The 23,669-nt window shown below is 46.0% G+C and overlaps 1 protein-coding gene across 3 annotated transcripts in view; it reads left to right on the top strand.

The window, feature by feature from the left end:
• The window catches only part of TRIP13 (thyroid hormone receptor interactor 13), a 140,161-nt gene that overhangs the window by 58,475 nt on the left and 58,017 nt on the right, over positions 1-23,669 (top strand). For all 3 annotated transcript variants that reach the window (XM_040353371.1, XM_040353369.1, XM_040353368.1), the window contains one exon: positions 4,713-4,799. In XM_040353371.1, the coding sequence (XP_040209305.1) occupies positions 4,713-4,799 (87 nt within the window). The remainder of the gene's footprint in view (positions 1-4,712; positions 4,800-23,669) is intronic.

The following is a 23,669-nucleotide window of genomic DNA, read 5'->3' as shown; positions in this document are numbered from 1 at the left end:
AACAGAAAGCCTGTTCAGACAGGAGCGCCATCATCCTAAGACAGCTCCCCCAGTGGTCAAATGGCAAACTACTGTTGATTCGTATGAGCTGTATCATACATATTTAGATTCATACTGCCAATTTTCTTTGATGTTTCTTTCTGTATGCATCCATTTTGGTTATTCCCTAATAATGTGCAGACTACAGCAAGCATAATCAGTTTATTCATATATAAATTGCAAAAATGTAAAACCTTCAGAAAGGCTTTCAATGCACTTTGCCTTGTTTTGCAGGAGCAGGCTATTTTTTGGTTGAGGGGGAATGCATTAAAATCCCCAGTAACTTGCTTTCCTTTCCTTGTTATTAGCAGTGCGGTAAACTTTTAAAATAATATGAAATGAAAGTTATTGTAAAAAATCGCCTTGTAAAACGACCCATTAAGACTCGGTTCACACTGGGTTGACTCGTCAGGCGACACAGCCGCCTGACAAGTCGCATCCCAATGTAGTGAATGGAACCGTTCTAATAGGAGCGACGCAAGTCGCTCCGACTTAGAAAAAGGTTCCTGTACTACTTTGGGGGCGATTCAGGGCGACTTGCATTGACTTCAATACTGAAGTAATTTTGCAAGTTGCCTCTCAAGACGCCTTGAGATCGCCTTGCCGAGTCGCCCCCAAAATCGGGTCGCCTGTGTGTGAACCGGCTCTCAGTTTAAAACTGAAATGAAAGGAAAAACATTTGTGTAGAGAAATAATAATAAAAAATAAAACATTTTAAAAAAGGGATTTTTTTTTTTTTTATATAAGTCATTACATCTTCTCTGTTCTCAGCTGCATATGAGGTGCGGGGAGGAGGAGCAACGGCAACTGAACTCTCCAGTGAATGGCTGTGCAAGGGGTGGGGCATGGCAGTGCAAGATTTTTGGCGCAGAGCAGGCTGAGTTTCTCCTGCTTAGTGTGGTCAGTTTCTAAACGGGAAAGCACAGGTACTAGCAGGAATACAAAGGAATAAAAAATAAGACAACAGTAAAGCTAGCCCAATTTTTTTATATATTGTGAAAGATAATGTTACGCAGAGTAAAATTATACCCAACATGTCATGCTTCAAAATTGCGCCCGCTCGTGGAATGGCGTCAAACTTTTACCCTTAAAAATCTCCATAGGTGACGTTTAAAAAAATTCTATAGGTTGCATCTTTTGAGCTACAGAGAAGGTCTAGGGCTAGAATTATTGCTCTCACTCTAACGATCGCGGTGATTCCTCACTTGTGTGGTTTGAACACCGTTTTCATATGCGGGCGCTACTCACGTATGTGTTCGCTTCTGCGCGCGAGCTCGTCGGGACGGGGCGCTTTTAAAAATGTTTTTTGTTTTTCTTATTTATTTTATAAATGTTTACACTGAAAAAAAATGCATCACTTTAATTCCTATTACAAGGAATGTAAACATCCCTTGTAATAGAAAAAAAGCATGACAGGTCCTCTTAAATATGAGATTTGGGGTCAAAAAGACCTCGGATCTCATAATTTGACTTAAATGCAAAAAAAATAAAACATTTTGTCATTTGAAAAAAATGACAACAAGAAAATATGGCTTTAAGAAGCATGGGCGGAAGTGACGTTTTGACGTTGCTTCCGCCCTGCTATGCTATGGGGACGGGTGGGGGCCATCTTGCCCTCACTTGTATCCCAGCCGAGCAGGGGACAGGACCCGATCGCCTCCGCCGCTACAGACAGGTCCGGTAAGCGGCGAAGGGTGCGGGAGAGCGGCAAGAGGGGGGCCCCCTCTCCCACCGCCCCCGATAACGGTGATCATGTGGAGAATCCGCTGCGGAGGCCACCATTATCGTTTACAGGACCGCTCAAGGAAAAGATGGATATCTTGGTTGTGGCAGCAGCTGCTGCCGTTACCGAGATATCCATCTTTAAAAACAGGCCGTATATAGTCGTGAGCGGGTCCTTAAGTGGTTAAAGACATTATGTCCCAGTATAGCTACCTGAAGAAGTCAATACATTTGATATACAGCAGAACACGGTCACATAGAATGTTGTATATTTCTGTTAGGTCAATGTTTCGCTGATTCAAGGCTTCTTCAGGACCCACAATTCTAATAGTAGGGCGGCAATCACTGTGGTGGATCAAGAGGCGCCCATCAACAATGCCTGAGAGCGGGCACGGGGAGACCAAAAGCCAACCACCGTGAGGAGGGGCCCCACCCAGGACAGTAGGGTAGTGCTGAGACTAGGACTCTAGGACAGCCTTTTTCAACCGGGTGCCTTGGCAAAATGCCTACATTTTCCAAAAATTGTATACAAGCCAGCATGTGGATGTAAAAGATAGAAAATAAATGGAATACCCGCGCTTGGGATAAGAGGTGGGAAATGTAAATAATGTAAATTATAAGACTGCGGCCCCCCCTCTTTTGTATCCCCAAGGGGATACAAATAAAAAAGGAATAAAATTTGGGTGTGGGGGTAATGGCGCTGTCTGTTCAGTAGCCACTGGCTAAAGAAAAAAAAAAGAGGATACACACGGCAATATATATGCAGTAATGCACACTAGTTCCACCAGAGATGGCGTCCACCAGCCTGGAATTATGATATAATGCTAGGCACAGCTGAGTATATCTAAACCAAAATATGAAGCAGCCTCTAAACCAAAGTAATGTAACTATATAGTGAGTCACTAGAGTGGAAAACTATTGCTAGTTAGACCAAACATACTATGTGGATAAAAATAGGCGCATATGTGTGAAATAGATGCAAATAAAAATAAATTGAACTAGAACTCCGCTAGCAAAATATAAATATATGTAAACCTAAAGTGAGATAAAGTCCTGTGATTCCCGTAGCATAATAGTTGAATATAAATATAGTATGTGCACAATTGTGCAAAAAACATCAGCATATATCACCAAAAAGTATTAAATCCTGTGATAACCAGAGTTGGATATATGTACCCAACTGTGTTGGATAATGAAAAGTGTAACACAAAAAGTGAAACCAAAAAGTCATAAGGTCAATCCAAAAGTATGTGTAAAAAATGTCACAAAAATCAGCAGTAAAGTGATGAATCCTCAAACAGTTAATTGAAATTCAAATTCAACTTGAGTGCAGTAATCAACTTGAAACAGTGCTTCTTGCTGTGCTGGGTGATAACACTATGCAGTTTGTGTAAGCGCGGTGGTCCCGGTGCTACCCCACTTGGGTCCCCACTCACCAGAAGCCCTCACCCCTGCAGGGGTAGGGTGCAAAACACACTGCAATGTCTCTCGATCCCAATCCTTCCTTCCCTGAGCTCTCTGGGAACGACTTCCACCAGGTGGCAAAGATCTTCCTAATCGTCCAGACTCCTCCAGAAAAAAAGACAGGCTCCCATAGAGTGATATGTAAAAACCAGGGTAAGCTATATTGCACTGCCAATAAGAGCTTGGCGTGCTAAATAAAATATGAGCGTGTACAAACAGTGTATAGTATTGCCCATAAACTAATCAGGACAAGGATAATTAAAAATAAAATTGAATAAAAAAGTTGAAAAAATAATAAATAAAAGATAAGCTGTCTGCGATAATCGCAGATGTGCAGACACGGCACTATCAGTCCGGTATGTATGTGGTAGCAGCTGCCGGACGCCGTGCGTTCCACTGAGCTAGTTAGCTGTTCCACCCGGAAGTGCGTGTAACCGCTTTACGCGTGTTTCGTAAGGTAACTTCTTCTGAAGCAGGCTTTTTTTTTTTTTCTTTTTCTTTAGCCAGTGGCTACTGAACAGACAGCGCCATTACCCCCACACCCCAATTTTATTCCAGCATGTGGATGTAGGCTGCCTTTTACTTACACAAAGTCACAGGTTTTTATTGTGCACCATTACATCCTTCTAGCTCAGGGGTCTTCAAACTACGGCCCTCCAGTTGTTCAGGAACTACAATTCCCATCATGCCTAGTCATGCGTGTGAATGTCAGATTTTTACAATCCCTCATGGGAAGTGTAGTTCCACCACAGCTGGAGGGCCGTAGTTTGAAGATCCCTGTTCTAGCTGCTGGCGAACTAACGGCCAATAACATCATCATAGCATCCTTGTTTGACCCTTTCCATCAGTGGTGGGGTCGCACTAGCTAAGTGATGGAGAAACATTGGCATACTGGTCAGTACCAGTTAACAAATGTGCATTTGCTTTGGAAGAATAAATCACCTCTAACGTTGTGTGTCCTACTTGGACTTGTGGCTGTTGCTACATTATGTAAAACTATTAGAATAATTTTTACATTTTAAAATAGGGTGTTTCGAGACTGTCCATAATTTTTAAAGGGCCTTGACTGAAATAAGGTTGAGAAACACTTCTTGAGGATATGGGTAGATATTAGGTTGATATCAAAAAGCCAAAACTTAGATTGTAAAAGGTGACTAATTCATGTAGAAGTCCCAGTAATCAGATATTTTTTATCTCTCCTGCTGTTCACCAGGCCACGTTTTCTCAGATATACTTACGGAAGTGAAGGCTGTTTTTTCATTGTATGTACCAAAATATTTGCATATATGCATACGGTAGGCAGGAAGGAGTTAAGCAAACCCCTTTTCCACAAACCGGTTTGTGATTTTTTTTTATTTATTTTTTTTACACCTTTTGTAAAAGAGAAATAAAACATTTGATATTTATCTGTTTTAGCATTCTTTGTCAAAGTTTGTCTTTCACTTTAAAGTTACTGAGAAATTGCATCAGACAATTATATTTTTCAGAGTGGCAAGCTGGTAACGAAGATGTTTCAGAAGATTCAAGAACTGATAAATGAAAAAGATGTTTTAGTTTTCGTATTGATTGATGAGGTATGTCATTGCAACTTATAATTAGTTCTGTAGATGTCTGTTTTGTATGTGAATACAACATAATAATACCCGTTATGTGTCAGGCCCCGTACACACGATAGAATCCATCCGCTGAAAAATCTCAGCGGATCGGTTTCAGCGGATAGATTATATGGTGTGTACATTCCTGCGGATATTTATCCGCGGAAATTTCCCAATTCCAGCAGATAAAAATTTGTAGACATGTCTACAAATCTATCTGCTTGAATTGGCTCCCGCGGATCGATCTGGTGGTCTGTACAGACTCACCGGATCGATCCGTCCGAAGGGATCCCCCGCATGCGTCGTAATGATTCGACGCATGCGTGGAATTCCTTTTATGAAAGCGTCGCGCACGTCGCCGCGTCATCATCGCGGCGACGGCGCGACACGTCATCACGAGGGGATTTCGGCGCGGATTTCGATCCGATGGTGAGTACACTCCATCGGATCCAAATCCGTGGAAATCCTCGAAAGGATTTATCCGCGGATACGGTCCGGTGGACCGTATCCACGGATAAATCCTCTCGTGTGTACTAGGCCTCAGATTTTGAATTTATTATTATTTTATTAAAGTTTCTGAGAATCAATATTTAAACATGGTAGTTTTGAGGTTTGTTGAGGAAAAACGAAGTTCAGTTGCAGCACCACACTACATCTATTCTTGAAGTTCTACGTCAAGACAGTGGGTGGAGATATGTTACCTAAATATACTCAAGTGGGTGTTGCGTTTGTGACAGTAGCTCACCACCATTCTTTGAGCTATTCTAAAAGTAAATATGCTTAGCTTGGCTTTTAGAACAGTATAAGAATCCCATGTGGTTTGAGTAGCTAGCTAGGACACACTGGGGTCACCCGACCCTACAGGGAGATGGGGGTAGGAAGCCCACCCTGCGGGAAGCCTTCACAATGGAAGTATCGGGGGGAAGGGACCCTATCCAGCAGATGATGTACCATCATATCATATCATTCCGTCTAAAACCTTCTAATATACCATCCTGCCATGTGTTATCAGCTGCCAATATGTAAGCATTGACTGTTTGCTTGTCCTGTCTTGAAGAATACATTTCGTACTTTTGAAGGAGATCCGAGTCTTGAATATTGGGAACGAAGCGCCTGGGAAGGAGACACTACTTGACATAACATATGACGCGTGTCAAAAATGTCCCCTCTTTCCCCATTCAACATTATGTTTTGAAAATATCCTTCTGTACAATATAGTAGCCCTTCTCAACCTTTTTTGCTCCCATAAGGATCCTTGAAATACTTTTCAGATCTTGGGTAATGCTGCTTAAAATGTATCTACAACTCATAGTACATTAGTAAGTTGTAGATCTAATAATAAATGCAAGAATAAAGTATGTGGTGTACCTAGAGTAATTCACTCCCAAACATATACAGTGTCTTGAAAAAGTATTCACACCCCTTGAAAGTTTTCACATTTTGTCATGTTACAACCAAAAACGTAAATGTATTTTATTGGGATTTTATGTGATAGACCAACACAAAGTGGCACAATTGTGAATTGGAAGGAAAATTTATAAATGGTTTTCCATTTTTTTTTTTTTACAAATAAATATTTGAAAAGTGTGGAATGCAGTTGTATTCAGCCCCCCTGAATCAATACTTTATAGAACCACGTTTTGCTACAAGTCTTTTTGGGGGTGTCAATACCAGCTTTGCACATCTAGAGAGTGACATTTTTGCCCATTCTTTTTTTTCAAAATTGCTCAAGCTCTGTCAGATTGGATAAAGAGCATCTTTGAACAGTAATTTTCAAGTCTTGCCACAGATTCTCAATTGGATTTAGGTCTGGACTTTGACTGGGCCATTCTGATGCCACGTACACACGACTATTTTTAACGTCATGGAAAAACCAGACGTTTTTCTCGACGTGATTCTTGTCAAGCCTGCCTTGCATACACACGATCGTGAAAAAAAAAAACACTCGAGCAAAGCGCGGTGACGTACAACACGTATGACGGCACTATAAAGGGGAAGTTCCATTTGGATGACGCCACCCTTTGGGCTGCTTTTGCTGATTTCGTGTTAGTAAAAGTTTGGTGAGAGACGATTCGCGCTTTTCAGGCCCCTTTCAGACGTCCGCTCCGCCTGTCCGTTTTTACAAGTCCGTTAACGGACTTGTAATACATCCCTATGGGATCGCGTCCGTTAGCGGATGGAGCATCCGCTAGCGTCCGCGTCTGTCGGGATCCGGTTTTCGGACGGAAGAAAACCCTATTTTTCCCTTCCCGTCTTTCAGGACAGCCCACAATTGAGAGATACTCCTCCTCTTCCTCTAGGAAACACTGCGCCAGCCCATAAATTTCTCACTCCCCCTGCCAGACCTCAGTATTAGTGTTTCCTCCGGTGGGGAGACACTGTGCATGGAACCTATGCCAATTCAGGCAGAGGACTGAGGCCATTCTTTTTACCTTAAAGGAAGCAGAGGCTTTTCAGGTGAATCCTGGTGCGGTGCAGGCCCACCATTAGCCACCCCATCCACGCCGAGCGCGGCTGCTGGTTGCGGGGGACCCCTATCCTGTCCAGTGGGGCGCAGCGAGGGAGACATCAAGGCTCACCCTGTACTACAGGCCGCAAAATTTTTTGAACCGAGCGGGCTGGACGGCGGGTGACGTCATTTCCGGCGTAGAGCGGATGTCTCCCCTTTGAACCGCGACTTCCGGTTCCGGGTCGCGGTGCTGATAGGAGGTCCGGGCGGACGCTGGAGGGAGTCGGATCTCGCACAGGCGAAGAGAAGCTCTCAGCAAGCAGCCACCTGCGGTCATGTCGGCAGCATCTCCAGAGCCAGCCCTGACAACTGACGCTACCTCCAGCGAGCCTAAGGTAAGAGTACCCTGGGGAGGGGCGCTCTCTAGCTTAGGTTTGCCTCTCCATGTAGGGTTCAATGCATGGGGAGGCAAGCCCCCTGGGTGGCCAGGGGAGGGGGAGTCCTTAGTCCCAGGGTTTATAGGGGGCTAGGTGCACTCCCAGGGTTGTAACCAAATTTATGATTTTTTAAAACTGTTGTTTTCTGCCCTTTTCTGTGTTTCAGAAGGCCATTGAAAAAACGGGTGGTGGAAGGCATAGCTCAAAGAGGAAGTGTGCCTCCTGTAGGGATGTCCTTCCAGAATCATGGACTAAGGTCCTGTGTAGGGATTGCATTCAATCCTTAGTCAGGGAAAATGAATTAGAACAGGAGTCAGGACTTGCAGCCTCTGTTAAAGAGCTGTCATCCACTTTCTCCTCATTTAAATCTCTGTTTGAGAGGTTACAGCCTTTGGCTGTCCCCACCCAGGTTACAACCCAGCCACAGGCTCAGGGTCCTGCTCCTGTCATACCCATTGCAGCAGTTATGGCAGACGTTTCCGCAGGCCCTTCCCAAGAGGAACCGGTTCTTCCGGATAGTGCCACCTCTGATTCTCAAGAGGGGTCAGATGGAGAGGACCAGGATGGGGAGTCCAGGAAGCCCTCTAGGTACAAATTGTCGCTGGATGAGGTAGAGGACCTCTTAGGGGCAGTTTACACAACCCTTGGTATCCAAACCGACAAGAAACCTCTTACCCTCCATGATCGAATGTACAGAGGTCTGGAGGAGCAAGAGAAAAGGGTCTTCCCAGTACATGAAATACTGGTAGAGACCATTAAGAAGGAGTGGCAGGATCCTGAAAGGAAACCCTTTTTTTCCAGATCCCTAAAGAGGAGATTCCCCTTCTCAGAGGATCCTTCGTCTGTTTGGAACAAAAGCCCCAAATTAGACGCCGCCTTCTCCCAAGTGTCCAGGAACACGGATTTAGCGTTTGAGGACATGGGGGTTTTGTCCGATGTTATGGACAAAAGAATGGATTCCCTATTAAAGAAATGTTGGGACTCTATTATCGGGAATCTTAAACCAGAACTTGCCGTCACGGTAATGGCCCGCAATCTGGAACATTGGCTCTCTAAGATTCAGGAGCACATTGAAGCCGGTACGGATAAGGAAACTATTTTAGCTTCTTTCCCTACTATCCTGCAAGGAGTCGCTTATATAGCGGATGCCTCAGCGCAGTCAGTCCGCATGTCAGCCAGATCGGCTGCTCTGGCTAACTCGGCCAGAAGGGCCCTCTGGCTCAAGACTTGGACTGGCGACAGCGCCTCTAAGTCCAAGTTGTGTGGTATTCCCTTCACAGGTGACCTGCTTTTTGGCCCAGGCCTTGAAGCAGTACTAGACCGCACGGCGGACAAAAAGAAGGCCTTTCCTCCTAAAAGAAAAGTCGCAGTACAGGCAGGAAGGGGGTTTCGTCCGCAAAAACAGAAAGGGGCCAAACCGGCAGGCCAAAAGAGGGTTTGGACCCCCAAGGGCAGAGGCAGAGGTGGAGCGATTTTTCACCCTCCTGTCCAGCCCCCTAAGAACCCATGACTCACTAGTCAGGGTGGGAGGAAGACTGGGGACCTTTCTCCCACAATGGGAATCAATTTCCCCAAACCAGTTTGTCCTGGCGGTCATAAGAGGGGGATACCGACTGGAATTTTCATCGCCTCCCCCCCAGAGATACCTAGTCACCCATCTACCCAGGGACAAGGAGAAATCCGAAGCCTTGTTGGGAGCTCTAAGGGAGCTAGAGGATCAGAGTGTCATCCTCAGAGTTCCAAGGGCAGAGGAAGGAAGGGGATTTTATTCACATATCTTTGTGGTAAAAAAGCCCTCAGGGAAATACAGGTTAATCCTAAACCTAAAACCTCTGAACAGATCCATTTCATACAGGAAGTTCCGCATGGAATCGATTTACACAGTCAGAGCCCTCCTTCCCCTCAATTATTTCATGGTATCTCTGGACCTCAGAGACGCATACTTGCACGTTCCGATCGCAGAGAGTTCTCAGAAATATCTGCGATTGGCCGTGGACCTAGAGGGAACGATTGTACACCTCCAGTTCCAGGCTCTGCCATTCGGGCTATCCTCCTCGCCCCGGATTTTTACCAAGATCCTGGCAGAACCCATAGCGTTTCTGCGGCTTCAGGGAGTATCCATCATAGCTTATCTGGACGACCTGCTTCTTTTCGCAGCCTCACCAGAACAGCTATCCAGGGACCTGGAAGTGACCAAGAAGGTTCTAACGGACCTAGGGTGGTTGCTGAACCTAGAAAAGTCCAGTTTAAATCCATCACAACGGATCACTTACCTGGGGTACCTGCTGGATTCTACTCTCTCAAGAGTGTTCCTCCCGGTAGAGAAAGTCAAGAAGTTGGACAGAGCAGTGGCTTCCCTCCAAAACAATCAACAGGTGTCACTAAGGTCCCTGATGTCAACGCTAGGTCTGTTGACATCTGCCCTCCCAGCCGTGCAGTGGGCAGGTCTTCACTTTCGCCCACTGCAGGCCTTCCTACTAAGGGTCTGGGATCACAGCCTAGAAGCCCTAGACTCCTTGGTTCAGGTACCACTTCAGGTAAAAAGATCCCTCTGGTGGTGGAGGAAGGCCACCAACGTAACCCAAGGACGTTTGTGGATTATCCCGGTGTCTCGGGTGGTAACCACAGACGCAAGCGGCAAGGGCTGGGGAGCACACCTGGGATCCCTTCCAGCGCAGGGTACCTGGGGTCTCCAGGATCTGAAAAGATCTTCCAATTGGAAGGAGCTGAGGGCAGTGGGCCTAGCCCTCAGGTTCTTTCAGGAAGAACTCCAGGGGCACCACATTCAGGTGAGGTCGGACAATTCATCGGCCATAGCCTACTTAAACAAGCAGGGCAGCACGAGAAGCGAAAGTTTGTCGGCCCTGGCAGCAGAGATTCTGGGCTGGGCCGAGATCCACACCCTCTGCCTATCAGCGGTCTTTCTGAGGGGGGAAAGAAACGTGACAGCAGACTTCCTCAGTCGAAGGCAGCTGAGGGAGGGCGAGTGGACCCTCAACCAGGAGGTCTTTCATCTCCTGAACAAGAGATGGGGAACTCTGGAGGTGGACCTCTTCGCCTCAAGAGAAAATGCGAAGACCCCCTGTTTCTTCTCCCTGAACAGAGGAGAAGGAGCAAGGGGGGTGGATGCCCTGTCCCAAAGCTGGAAGTTCGGAAGATGCTATGCATTCCCACCTCCGGTACTTCTGCCAGCAGTTCTGAGAAAATTCCAATCAGAGCACACCTCTGTAGTCCTGGTAGCTCCTTACTGGCCCAAGAGGGCATGGTTCTCAGTCCTCAAACAGTTAGCGGCAGAACCACCCTTATTTCTACCTCAACGAGAGGATCTTCTATCACAGGGCCCAGTCCTATGCCCACAAGTTCACAGGTGGAGGCTAGCGGCGTGGCTACTGAAGAAGCCATACTAAGATCCAAGGGATTTTCTGAAGGTTTAATTGCCACCCTCCTTAATAGTAGAAAGGAGACCCGCAAAATTTACAAGAAGGTTTGGCTTCGTTTCAACGAATGGTGTGTAAATTGCCCCTGTTCTGTACAGAGCCCCACGGCTGTCTTAGAATTTCTTCAGTGTGGGGCAGATAAGGGTCTTTCAGTTAGCACCCTTAAAGGGCAGGTTTCGGCACTTACGGTGTATTTAGAAAAACCTCTGGCCACCAGTCCCTGGGTAGTCTGGTTCTTTAGAGCACTAACCAGACAGAGACCAGCTCGAGGTCCACCCTTCCCCAGTTGGGACCTGTCTCTGGTGTTGCGTACCCTATCGGGTACTCCCTTTGAGCCCTTAGATAATTGTTCTCTAAGGGATTTAACCTTAAAAACAGCATTTTTGGTTGCAGTGACCACTGCTAGGAGGGTCAGCGAGCTAGAAGCTCTATCGATCAGACCCCCTTTTTGTGTTATTTTCCCGGATAGGGTCGTTTTCAAGACCGATCCAGCCTTTCTTCCTAAAGTGACTTCAAAGTTTCACAGGAGTCAAGATATAGTTTTACCCTCTTTTTGTTCCAACCCTTCGGGGGAAAGGGAACGTCGTTTCAGTACGTTAGATGTTAGGAGAAGTATCCTACATTACTTAGAGGTGACTAAACCGTTTAGAAGGTCAGACTCACTATTTGTTTTATTTTCTGGAACCAGGAAGGGATGCAAAGCATCTAGGCGCACTATTGCCAGGTGGCTAAGACTAAGCATTGGGCAAGCATACACTTTGGCTGGTAGGGAAATCCCTACAGGAATAAAAGCACACTCCACTCGAGCGTTGGCAACCTCTCAGGCAGAAAGAGCTGGAGCAACGCCGGAACAGATTTGCAAAGCAGCAACATGGTCCAGCTACACCACCTTTGTTAAACACTGCAGGATGGACCTGGTTTCGGCAGGTGAGCAAGCCTTTGGGCGAAAGGTTTTGCAAGCCATAGTCCCACCCTAGTTGGTAAGTTCTCGATTATCCTCTCAATTGTGGGCTGTCCTGAAAGACGGGAAGGGAAAAATAGAGTTACGCTTACCGGTAACGTCTTTTCCAGTAGTCTTTCAGGACAGCCCTGGGTACCCACCCGAATAGAGGAAGTCTGATTTCAAGACCAGGACATGATGTTGATATATAATAGTATGTTATTAACATGTTCTTGTGTCTCCCCAGCTGACCGGAGGTGCTCGTATAAAAACTGAGGTCTGGCAGGGGGAGTGAGAAATTTATGGGCTGGCGCAGTGTTTCCTAGAGGAAGAGGAGGAGTATCTCTCAATTGTGGGCTGTCCTGAAAGACGTTACCGGTAAGCGTAACTCTATTTTTTTCTTCCGTCCGGCGGAACGGAACTGATGCAGACGGTCCATCTGCATCCGGTTCCCCATAGGGCAGAGCGGAGCGGAGACAGGGCGGTCCCTGCACTGTGTGCGGGGACCGCCCTATCCGCCGACAGCTCAGCGGGGATCCCCGCTGAGCCGACGGAGACACACGGAGCGGACCCAGAAACGGTCCGCTCCGTGTGAAAGAGCCCTCAGTCTTCTCCTTGCTTTTCAGTCTGTTATAGCTTGACAAATGTGCCATCTTCATTACAAACGCTAGTTTTACCAGAACGAGTGCTCCCGTCTCATAACTTGCTTCTGAGCATGCGTGTTTTTTTCCCATCGTTAAAGTCTACACACGATCGTTTTTCACAACGTGAGAAACGACGAGAAAAATTAGAGTATGTTCTAAATTTTGAATGGCCATTTTTCACGTCGAGAAAAATTCTCTGGAGCCTACACAGGGTCGTTTTTAATGACCAATTAAAATGTTTTAATTTTTCTCGTCATGAAAAACGGTCGTGTGTACATGGCATAACACAAAAAAATGCTTTGATCTAAACCATTTCATTGAAGCTCCTGGCTGTATATTTATGGTCGTTGTCGTGATGGAAGGCGAACCTCCGCCCCAGTCTTTTGCAGACTCTAACAGGTTTTCATCTAAGATTGCCCTGTATTTGGCTCCAATCGTCAACGCTGACCGGCTTCCCTGTCACTGCTGAAGAAAAGCATCCCCCACAACATGATGCTACCACCACCATGTTTCACAGTGGGGACGGCGTGTTCAGGGTGATGTGCAGTGTTCATTTTTCCACCACACGTAGCGTTTTGCTTTCAGGCCAAAAGTAAAATACTCTTCCCATTTTCCGATTGAAGTGCTCCGAGAGATCTTCAAAGCTTGGGATATTTTTGTATAACTTAACCCTGCTTTAAACTTCTTCACAACTTTATCTGTGACCTGTCTGGTGTGTTCCTCTGTGTTTTATGATGCTTTTTGTTCACTAAGGTTATCTAACACACCACTGAGGGCTTCACAGAACAGCTGTATTTATACTGAGATTAAATTACACACAATTTGATGACTTCTGAGGGCAATTGGTTCAACTAGATTTTAGTTATGGGTATCGGAGTAAAGGGGGCTGAATACAAATGCACACCACACTTTTCACATATTTATTTGTAAAAAATGTTGAAAACCATTTATTATTTTCCTTCCAATTCACAATTATGTGCCACTTTGTGCTGGGCTATCACATAAAATCCCAATAAAATACATTTACGGTTTTGGTAACGTGACAAAATGTGAAAAATGTCAAGAGGTATGAATACTTTTTCAAGGCGCTGTGTGTGTGTGTTTGTGTATATATGTAACTTTACACACACACGTATGTATATGTGTGTGTGTGTGTGTGTGTGTGTGTGTGTGTGTAAAATTCTGTGGTCAGGGATCAATGCTATAGACCCACAAAACCACCTCAAAAGGCAACACAATGCTTTCCAGTAGCAAACACAATGAGCCGTTCTTCAGCTCAGTAACATTAATTACAGTGTGCTATTCTAATATTTCTAATAACCCAAAGGATCCCCCCTATCAACAACAGGCTTGTAGGTGTCACTGTCCCAGAGCTGTTAGGAGTGTTTTTCCAAACCCTGAAATACTTTAGCTCTCGCAACTTTTTTTCGTGTTACTTTTCACAGGCACCTTTCACAAACTCCTACAAGTCCATCATATGCTGTTTGTCATTTCCTGCACTGTAAACTCCGCCTGTGGGTTCATTAACCCTCTGAGGGAAGACATACATATCTTGTTCCTGGCATCCTGTTATACTATATATACATGACATGTAGGGTTGTCCAGATACCGATACCAGTTTCGGTATCGGGACCGATACCGAGTATTTGCGGGAGTACTCGTACTCGCGCAAATACCCCCGATACCTAAATAGAATACTTCCCCCCCTTTCCGCCGCTGCATCGAGGGACATGGCTAGAGGGACATTGCTGCATATGTGAGGGACATGGCTAGAGGGACATTGCTGCATATGTGAGGGACATGGCTGCATATGTGAGGGACATGGCTAGAGGGACATTGCTGCATATGTGAGGGACATGGCTAGAGGGACATGGCTGCATATGTGAGGGACATGGCTGCATATGTGAGGGACATGGCTGCATATGTGAGGGACATGGCTAGAGGGACATGGCTGCATATGTGGGGGACATGGCTGCATGTGTGGGGGGACATGGCTGCATTTGGGGACACATTTAAAAAAAGTATCGGTATTCGGTATCGGCGACTACTTGAAAAAAAGTATCGGTACTTGTACTCGGTCCTAAAAAAGTGGTATCGGGACAACCCTAATGACATGTATCGCTTTTTAAAATGTGGTAATCCACACCATTCGGGATTGCTGTCAAGTGGAAGAGAAAAGCAGATGGACTGTCACCAAGGTTTATGTTGGTTAATTTAAAAATTATTGATTTTACTTTGTCCCAGAACCTTTTGTGGGTGTGGACAGTCCCAAAACATATGCAGCAAAGTTGTTTTGTTAATTTCATCTCCAGCATAGATGGGAGCAGTTGGGAAGGATTCATGGGACACCATAGTGTCGGCAATCTGAATCCTGATTCCTGCATTTTGCTGGAATTGGAGAGTTTGTGGGGAAAAAAGGATATTCTCTCCCTCTCCCTCTTCCATAGACTGCAGTGAAACATCAGAGGGTCAAGAAAAAGCTTTTCTACAAAGGCTTCAACAAAATGGTGGATCTTGGACTTTCATTTAACATTCTCATGGTCCAGAAAGCAGTATTTAGCTTCTTTTTTTGAATGTTATACAGAAATGACAGAAGATATGAACCTAGCCTAAGAGATTACATATTTCATTTGTTTCGGAATAACCACTGCTCTTATTTTTGCTAATATTTTCTTGCAAAACCTATTTTCCCAGGGCGTCTTTCAGGACAGCACCTCGAGAGATAGTGGCTCCTCCCTCTCCAACAGGAAACACCTTCTTCACAAACTTTAAAGGGAGGCTCCTCCCAGCACACTTCAGTTTTTGTGTTTCCTCCGACCCGGAGGGAACATCTTCCAGAGGGGAGCTTTTTTTGTAACATCCAGGGGACTGGATTGCTTCCCTCTTACCTTTTTTCAGGCATCCGCCTGTTAGACATCCGCTCCCCGTGCTACCCGTTCGGCGGCGGTAGTAGCCGGGCTCCCCTTCCGTGACTAGCATGCTCAGTGGGGCCACGAATAGCTGGGACGGCGGCCGCGCGCGATTCGCGCCATTTTTTCTTCAGCACGGTCGCTTGTTTTGCGCGTCATTTCCGGCGCTTTCGACTAGAGAAAGGGGCGGGGCGGGAGCTGGTGCCGATTTCCGCTTCCGGTCCGGCGCAGCGGCGCTATAGATCTCCGGGAGCAGGTGTAGGAAGCCAGGAGGTGAAGCGCTGGCGTTCTGCGATGGAGACGGCAGAGAATCCAGCGGTGGGGACAGGCACAGGCACCAGCAAGACCTCGGCGGGAAGCAGCGCAGTGAGTGTCCTTCCTTATGAGTTTCTGCCTCTTTCTTTCAGGTGGAGGGTCGGTCTCAAAACTCTTCCCCCCCCCCCCCAGTGGCTTGGGGGCCTGTCTGGTCACTGGTTGATTTGCTGTCTTTCCTAGTGCACCTTTTTTTAGGGTCCACAAATGGGAACTGGGTTCTCACTAGGGTCCCCCTGCTTTCTTCTGTGTTTTTTTGCAGGCTAAATCTGACACTAAAAGAAAATGCCCATCATGTAGATCAAAGATGAGCGAGAGCTGAAAGAAAGCACTTTGTAAAGCATGTACTGATGCTTTGATTCAGGAGGAATCAGCCGCCATGCGGGATGATCTGATCTCCTCAGCAAAGAAAGAACTGCTGACCACGTTTCAATCTCTGCGTGATTCATTAGTTTCGCCTTCCACCCCTGAAGCCTCCACTTCCCAATCCTCTCAGGATTCAGTGATTATACCAGAACTAGTTATGGTGGATGATTCGGGACCCAGGGCCCAGCAAGGTAGTGAGGACTCAGAGGAGTCAGAGGGGGAAGCGATAGGGCACCCCTCAAAGTTTAAACTATCTCTAGAGGAGGTGGATGGCTTAATCAAGGCCATACATGCAACTTTAGGCCTGAGCGAGGAAAAAAGGGATCTAACCTTGCATGACCGCATGTATGCGGGTCTGGGTGAACCAAAAGGGCGGGTCATTCCGGTCCATTCAGTAATTTCTGAGACCATAGTTAGAGAATGGCAGGATCTAGAGAAGAAGCCTTTTTTCCCTAAGGCACATAAGAGGCGCTTTCCTTTTGAGGAAGATCCAGCAGCAGTTTGTAACAAGGTTCCTAGACTTGATGCGGCTTTTTCTCAGGTGTCCAGGTCGACAGACTTGGCCTTTGAGGACATGGGTGTTCTCAAGGACCCTATGGACAAGCGAATGGATCTTCTCCTAAAGAGGTCATGGCAGTCTATCATGAATGGTTTAAAGCCCGCCATGGCTACAACTTGTGTGGCCCGGAATCTAGAATTCTGGACAAATCAGTTGAAAGCTCATATTGCGGCTGATTCATCGAAAGAAGAGATTCTGGACTCCTTCTCTACTTTAACCACAGCAGTAGCCTACATTGCGGATGCTTCAGTGGAGGCTATTAAAATGTCAGCAAGGTCCGCGGCCCTGGCTTATTCTGCCAGGAGGGCGCTGTGGCTGAAAACCTGGCCAGGGGATGCGGCCTCAAAGAACAAGCTGTGCGGCATCCCTTTTTCAGGAGACCTCCTGTTTGGTCCAGAGTTGGATAGTATCCTAGATAGGACCGCAGATAAGAAAAGGTCTTTCCCAGTTAAGAGAAAGAGGCAACCCCCCAGACGTTTTTTTCGTCAGCAAAGGGTGCAGGACAAAGGCAACAAACCCCAAGGGGATAGGAGAGGTTGAGCAGCACAGAAAGCCAAGGATAAAAGGGGAATCCTTTTCAATCCTCCTGCGCAGCCCCAGAAATCTCAATGACTCGGCGACCCGGGTCGGCGGAAGATTACAGCAGTTTCTTCCGCTGTGGTCCGAGGTAACCACCAATCGTTACATTCTGACCACCCTGTCCCTGGGTTACGAGATAGAATTCTCAGAGACCCCGCCACAAAGATTTCTGGTAACAAATTTCCCAAAGGATCCAGTAAAATCCCTGGCCATGAAATCCTCTTTAAAAGAGCTGATTCAGCAAAGGGTAATAGTACAAGTGCCTCAGGCAGAGCAGGGGCTGGGTTTCTAATCCCATGTGTTTTTGGTGAGAAAACCCACAGGAAAATTCAGGATGATCCTAAACCTGAAACCCTTGAACAAATCAGTCAAATACAGGAGGTTCAAAATGGACTCTATCTTTTCGGTCAGGAATCTATTGACGCCAGGTTGCTTCATGGCGTCAATAGATTTGAGGGATGCCTATCTGCACATCCCGATCTCTCCACAGTCCCAGAGGTATCTCAGACTAGCGGTAAGGAGAGGAGGGGTGGTTCAACACCTACAGTACAGGGCTCTTCCTTTCGGGCTCTCATCCTCACCTCGGATTTTTACCAAGGTGATGGCAGAGGCCTTGGCCCCGCTTCGTCTGCAGGGGGTGGCTGTGATCCCCTATTTAGACGACCTGTTGTTTTTTTCCCCTTCAAGGGAAAGGCTGCTGATAGACTTGTCCAAGGCTCAGGCTCACCTGGAATACCTAGGGTGGATTCTGAATCTTCAGAAATCATCACTAGTACCTACTCAGGAGATTATTTTTCTAGGTTATCAGGTGAACTCTTTGAGCCAGAGAATGTTTCTGCCCCTAGAAAAGAAAACCAAAGTCCAGGAGACCATCTCTCGGCTGCAGTCCAACCAGCCCATAACTATAAGACAAGTGATGTCGGCGTTAGGGGTGTTATCCAGTGGGCGAGACTGCATTTCCGGTGCCTGCAGAGTTTTCTTTTAAGGTCTTGGGATCACAGTCTCAACTCCCTGGACAAGCTAGTAAAAATTCCATCTAGGGTAAAAAGATCCCTATATTGGTGGAAAGGCCAGCAGGTCCTCTCAAAGGGTCTGGAGTGGTCTTTTCCAGTGGGGAAAAGATTAACAACAGAAGCCAGTGCGTGGGGATGGGGAGCCCACTTGGGGAAGGACTTCATTCAGGGCTGCTGGACAAAGGAGGAGTCAGTTCGGTCCTCGAATTGGAGAGAGTTAAGAGCAATCACATTAGCTCTAGAGAGGTTTGCTCCAGATCTTCTAGACCACCACGTCCAGGTGTTGACGGACAATTTTACGGCTGTAGCATATGTAAACAGACAGGGGGGCACCAGAAGCAAACCTCTGCTGATGTTGGCCGAAAGCACCCTGATGTGGGCAGAAAAGAACTTGCGATCCCTTTCAGCAGTGCACCTGAAGGGATCCCTGAACGGAGTGGCAGATTTTTTGAGCAGACATCAGGTGCGGGAATCGGAGTGGTCACTAAATCCCGAGGTCTTTTTGGAGATCTCCAGCAGGTGGGGTCAACCAGAGGTGGACCTGTTTGCCTCGAGAGAAAATTCCCAGGTGCCTCTATTTTTCTCCCTAGACAGACTGGACGGGTCCCTGGGGATAGACGCTCTGGCGCATCCCTGGAGATTTCACCTCTGCTTTGCTTTCCCCCCATTCCAACTGATCCCGTTAGTCCTGAGAAAGATTCAGAAAGAAAGAGTCCCAGTAATTCTGATCGCTCCATACTGGCCCAAGAGACCATGGTTCTCAACAATCCTAGGGATGGCTACAAAACCATGTTGGCATCTTCCTCCCAGGTTAGACCTTCTGAGACAGGGTCCAGTATTTCATCCGGACGTATCCATGCTCTCCCTTTCAGCTTGGTTTCTGAAAGGATAAAGGTTTTTCAGATCGTTTGGTCTCTACCCTGTTAAATAGCAGGAAGAAGGTTGCAAGAGCCATCTACGCTAAGGTTTGGAGAGTGTATACGTCCTGGTGTAATTCTTCAGCTATGGAGCCAAGCAGTCTTAATGCCATTCTAGAGTTTTTACAGGATGGAGCAGATAAGGGGTTAGCGGTCAGCACTCTAAAAGTGCAGATTTCCGCCTTGGCAGTCTTTTTGGAAAGATCTATAGCCTCAGAACCATTGGTATCCAGTTTTTTTTAGAGCCCTCTCAAGGGCTAGGCCGCCACAGGTTAAGGGTTTCCCGAAGTGGGACCTATCAGTGGTGTTGAAGGCTTTAGCTGGAAAGCCTTTTGAACCTTTGAATGACGCTTCTCTTAGAGATGCTACCTTGAAGGTTCTTTTCCTTGTCGCTATAACCTCAGCTCGTAGGGTTAGCGAACTACAGGCCCTGTCAGTAAGGGAACCGTATTTTTCGTTATTTTCAGATAGGGTTGTGCTTAGAACAGACCCAAAATTCTTACCTAAGGTAGCCTCAGCGGTCAATCGCTCTCAGGAGATTGTGCTACCCACCTTTTGTTAAAACCCCGTGGGGGAAAAATAATATTTTTTTCACATGTTGGATGTGAGAAGGGCTTTGCTATGCTACCTCAAAATAACAGAGTCCTTCAGATGCACAGACTCATTATTTGTTTTATTTGGGGGCAAAAGAAAAGGCCACCCGGCCTCAAGGGGTACCATAGCCAGATGGTTAAAATTGGCTATCAGGGAGGCCTATTTACATGCAGAATTAGTTCCGCCAGAAGGGATTTGTGCTCATTCTACACGAGCGCTTGCAACCTCATGGGCAGAGAGAGCTGGTGCCACCCCGGAACAAATATGCAAGGTGGCGACGTGGTCAAGTTTTAACACGTTTGTACGGCATTATAGGTTGGATCTTATTTCTGCCAGGGACCAAGCATTTGGCAGAAAGGTCCTACAAGCTGTTGTCCCGCCCTAAGGTGGTAAGTCTCTGGTATCCTCTCGAGGTGCTGTCCTGAAAGACGCCCTGGGAAAAAGCAAGTTAGGCTTACCGGTAACTTGTTTTCCAGAAGTCTTTCAGGACAGCAGCAACCCGCCCGTTTTGATGTACTTGTTAATGTGCCATGCTGTGACTAACCTATGTGTTTATATGTTCCAGCCGGGGCCAGAGGTTTCTCGGTAACAACTGAAGTGTGCTGGGAGGAGCCTCCCTTTAAAGTTTGTGAAGAAGGTGTTTCCTGTTGGAGAGGGAGGAGCCACTATCTCTCGAGGCGCTGTCCTAAAAGACTTCTGGAAAACAAGTTTTTTTTTTTTTTTTTATTTCAATGTTTTTTTTATTGTTGTTTGCATATAAAAAGATACAAAAAGTGTTACATCCTCGTACGTATTATAACAATACACAACCAAACGTTTTTCCCTATTTTCCCCTTATCTTTTCCTACCCTCGTTCTTTATAATATTGTGAATAAATGAAAGACCACTTGTTTCTGAACTATAGCTCACCTCCCACCCCGCAAACCCTCACCCGCCCTCCCACCCTCCCATCACACCCTGTGCAGGTTTCTGAAGTTAATCTACTTCGTTAAATACGTCTTCCCCATAAAGGAATGCCCGATAGCGGGTTAAGATATTTATTGAATTTGAATGGCGATTTTTATATAGAACATCCTGTTTCGTCTAGCCAGGGTTTCCACATCCTCACGAACTTACTATAATTCCCCTGTCGGGTAAGTGTCACTCTCTCACTCCAAATCATTGTGTTAATAGTTTCAACCCAAGATTTGACAGTGGGTGGCATCTGGGCCTGCCACCTCAACGCAATTAACTTCTTCGCCTGGAAGAGGCATCTCAGTACCACTTCAAGGGAACTGGCTGGCAATCTATTTTCCTCTATGCTGCCTAACAAGCATGTCTTAGACTCCGCTTCTAGCTTAGTTTTAAAAGTTGTATTTATTGTGTCCACCACCTCCTCCCAGTATCTAAATAGCTTAGGACATTTCCACATCATGTGGATAAGATTGCCTGTCGCTCTGCACCTTGGGCATTCGTCAGTACTTCTCCACCCGAGATTAAACATTCTCCTGGGGGTATAGTATACTCTATGTAAGAGGAACAAGTGTGATACCTTCTGAGATGGGGAAATCGAAACCAATACCCCCCTCTTCAAGATCGCACTCCACTGTTCCGTGGTCATTTGACCTAAGTCTTTCTCCCATCCTGTCCTGCTCTTAATGGGGCCTGCCCTACTTATGGTTTTAGCTCCTATTCTAGAGTACAACTCAGATATCAGGCCTTTAGTTGTTTTTGAAGAGGTTATTTTCAGGAGGGTGGGGGCCGAGGACCATATAATGGGTTGTAACCCAAATTGGGCTTGGATAGCATGTCGTATCTGTAGATATCTGTAAAATGTTTTATTTGTTATATTGAATTCCTGTCGCAAGTCTGCGAAGGATTTCATCTGTTCTCCATTGTACAGTTGGTTTAAACGGCTTATCCCTTGTCTCTCCCATTCTTTACATCTCTCAATGTCTTTTAACTCTCTTAAGTTTTGGTTGCACCAGAGGGGGGCGAATATTGTTATTCCCTTGTAGCCCATCAATGCTTTTGTTGTTTGCCACACTTTAAGGCTAAGTTTTATAGTTGGACATTTATGGACGAACGAACCCGCCTCAAGTGCCTCCACTATTGTCCTATGTGGTGCCCCAGTTAGCATCAATCTAGCGGAATTCCCCCCTCCCTCCAATCCGCAGTTCGCAAGCTGTTGTAGCTGTGAGGCTAGAAAATATGTTTTCGGGTGAGGTACTGCCATTCCCCCCTCTTTAGCAGGTAACTGCATGGTCTGGAGACAAATCCTAGCTTGTCCCTTCTTCCAAATTAACTCTCTGAAGAGGGATTCTATCTTTTTGAACCATTTTTGAGCTATCCAGACTAGGGAGTTATGGAGGATATAGAGTAACTGGGGCAGCCATATCATCTTTATCAGATTGCATCGTCCCGCTATGGATAATGGTAGTCTACACCAGACATCTCTTTTATGTTCCCATTTAGACAAAAGAGGAATTAAGTTATTTTGGACAAAGCTGTTAATGTCGCTCGTGATCCATATCCCGAGATATTTCATCATAACTACAACTTTTAACTGGGGGATTCCCTGAGGTATCTGGGCACCAAGGGGGTCAATTGGCAGTAGTGCTGACTTTTCCCAATTAATAACCAACCCGGAAAATAGCCCAAACTCGCCCACTACTTTGATCACATTTTTTAATGAGGTTTCAACGTCTCCCAAAAAGAAGAGAACATCGTCCGCAAACAGTGCGATCTTATCCTCTATAGTCTGTCTGTGGAACCCCTGTATATCTTTAGTTTTCCTAATTTTAATAGCCAATGGTTCCATCGCCAAAGCGAACAGAAGGGGAGAAAGGGGACAGCCCTGTCGCGTTCCTCTCTCTAGTTGAAAAATTTCTGAAAATTCATTGTTGATTTTGATTTTTGCTCTTGGCTGATTGTATAACAACTTCACCCAACTCATGAACCTGGGGCCAAACCCGAATTTCTCTAGGACCTTCCATAGGTAGTCCCATTCCAGACTGTCAAAAGCCTTGGCAGCATCCAGGGCTAAGATGGCTCTAGAGCCCTCTCCTTCTGTTGGAATTTGCATATTCAGGAACACTCTCCTGATGTTGGTACTGGTTGACCTATTGGGGATAAAGCCGGATTGGTCAAACCCGATAAAGCCTAACTTGCTTTTTTTTTATGCAATATATAGACATAAACAATATAAAAGTAAAAAAATGTGCTTCCATTTCTATTTTGACCATTGTTGCATTTAAAACTACTAGTGTTACAAAAGCTGTATACATTTTATTATTATAAATTGGAAGGCCATTATGGGATACGGCTGATCACGTGGTAAAGAGTCTCCATCAGAGGCTTTTTACCGAGATTGCCGCGCTGCGCGTCCTATCCTGCTGGATGTCATACGATGCCCAGCCGGGAAAACTGAACCACTGCCCGGCTGTCATTTTGCTATAGGCTTGGCGGGAAGTGTTTAAAGAGCAACTGTCATCTCTGATCCAAAGCAGCTCCTACTCTGACCTGCTGTTGACTCACCGACAGTCTTATTCAATTTAATGGGATGACACAAGGTGAGGGACATGGCAGCAGGTGAGTGGATGCCTGCTAACAGGCTCTCCAATGATGGATATGAAATGACAGGTGCTCTTTAAATTTAAAGACTTATTCTTGCTGATAGAATCTTTAATATTTGCAGACAAAATCAATGTTTCC

This window comes from Rana temporaria, chromosome 5 (genome assembly GCF_905171775.1).
Source record: "Rana temporaria chromosome 5, aRanTem1.1, whole genome shotgun sequence".
Taxonomy (NCBI): domain Eukaryota; kingdom Metazoa; phylum Chordata; class Amphibia; order Anura; family Ranidae; genus Rana; species Rana temporaria.
Note: the sequence above shows the minus strand (reverse complement) of the source record. Positions and strands in the feature narration are given on the sequence as shown.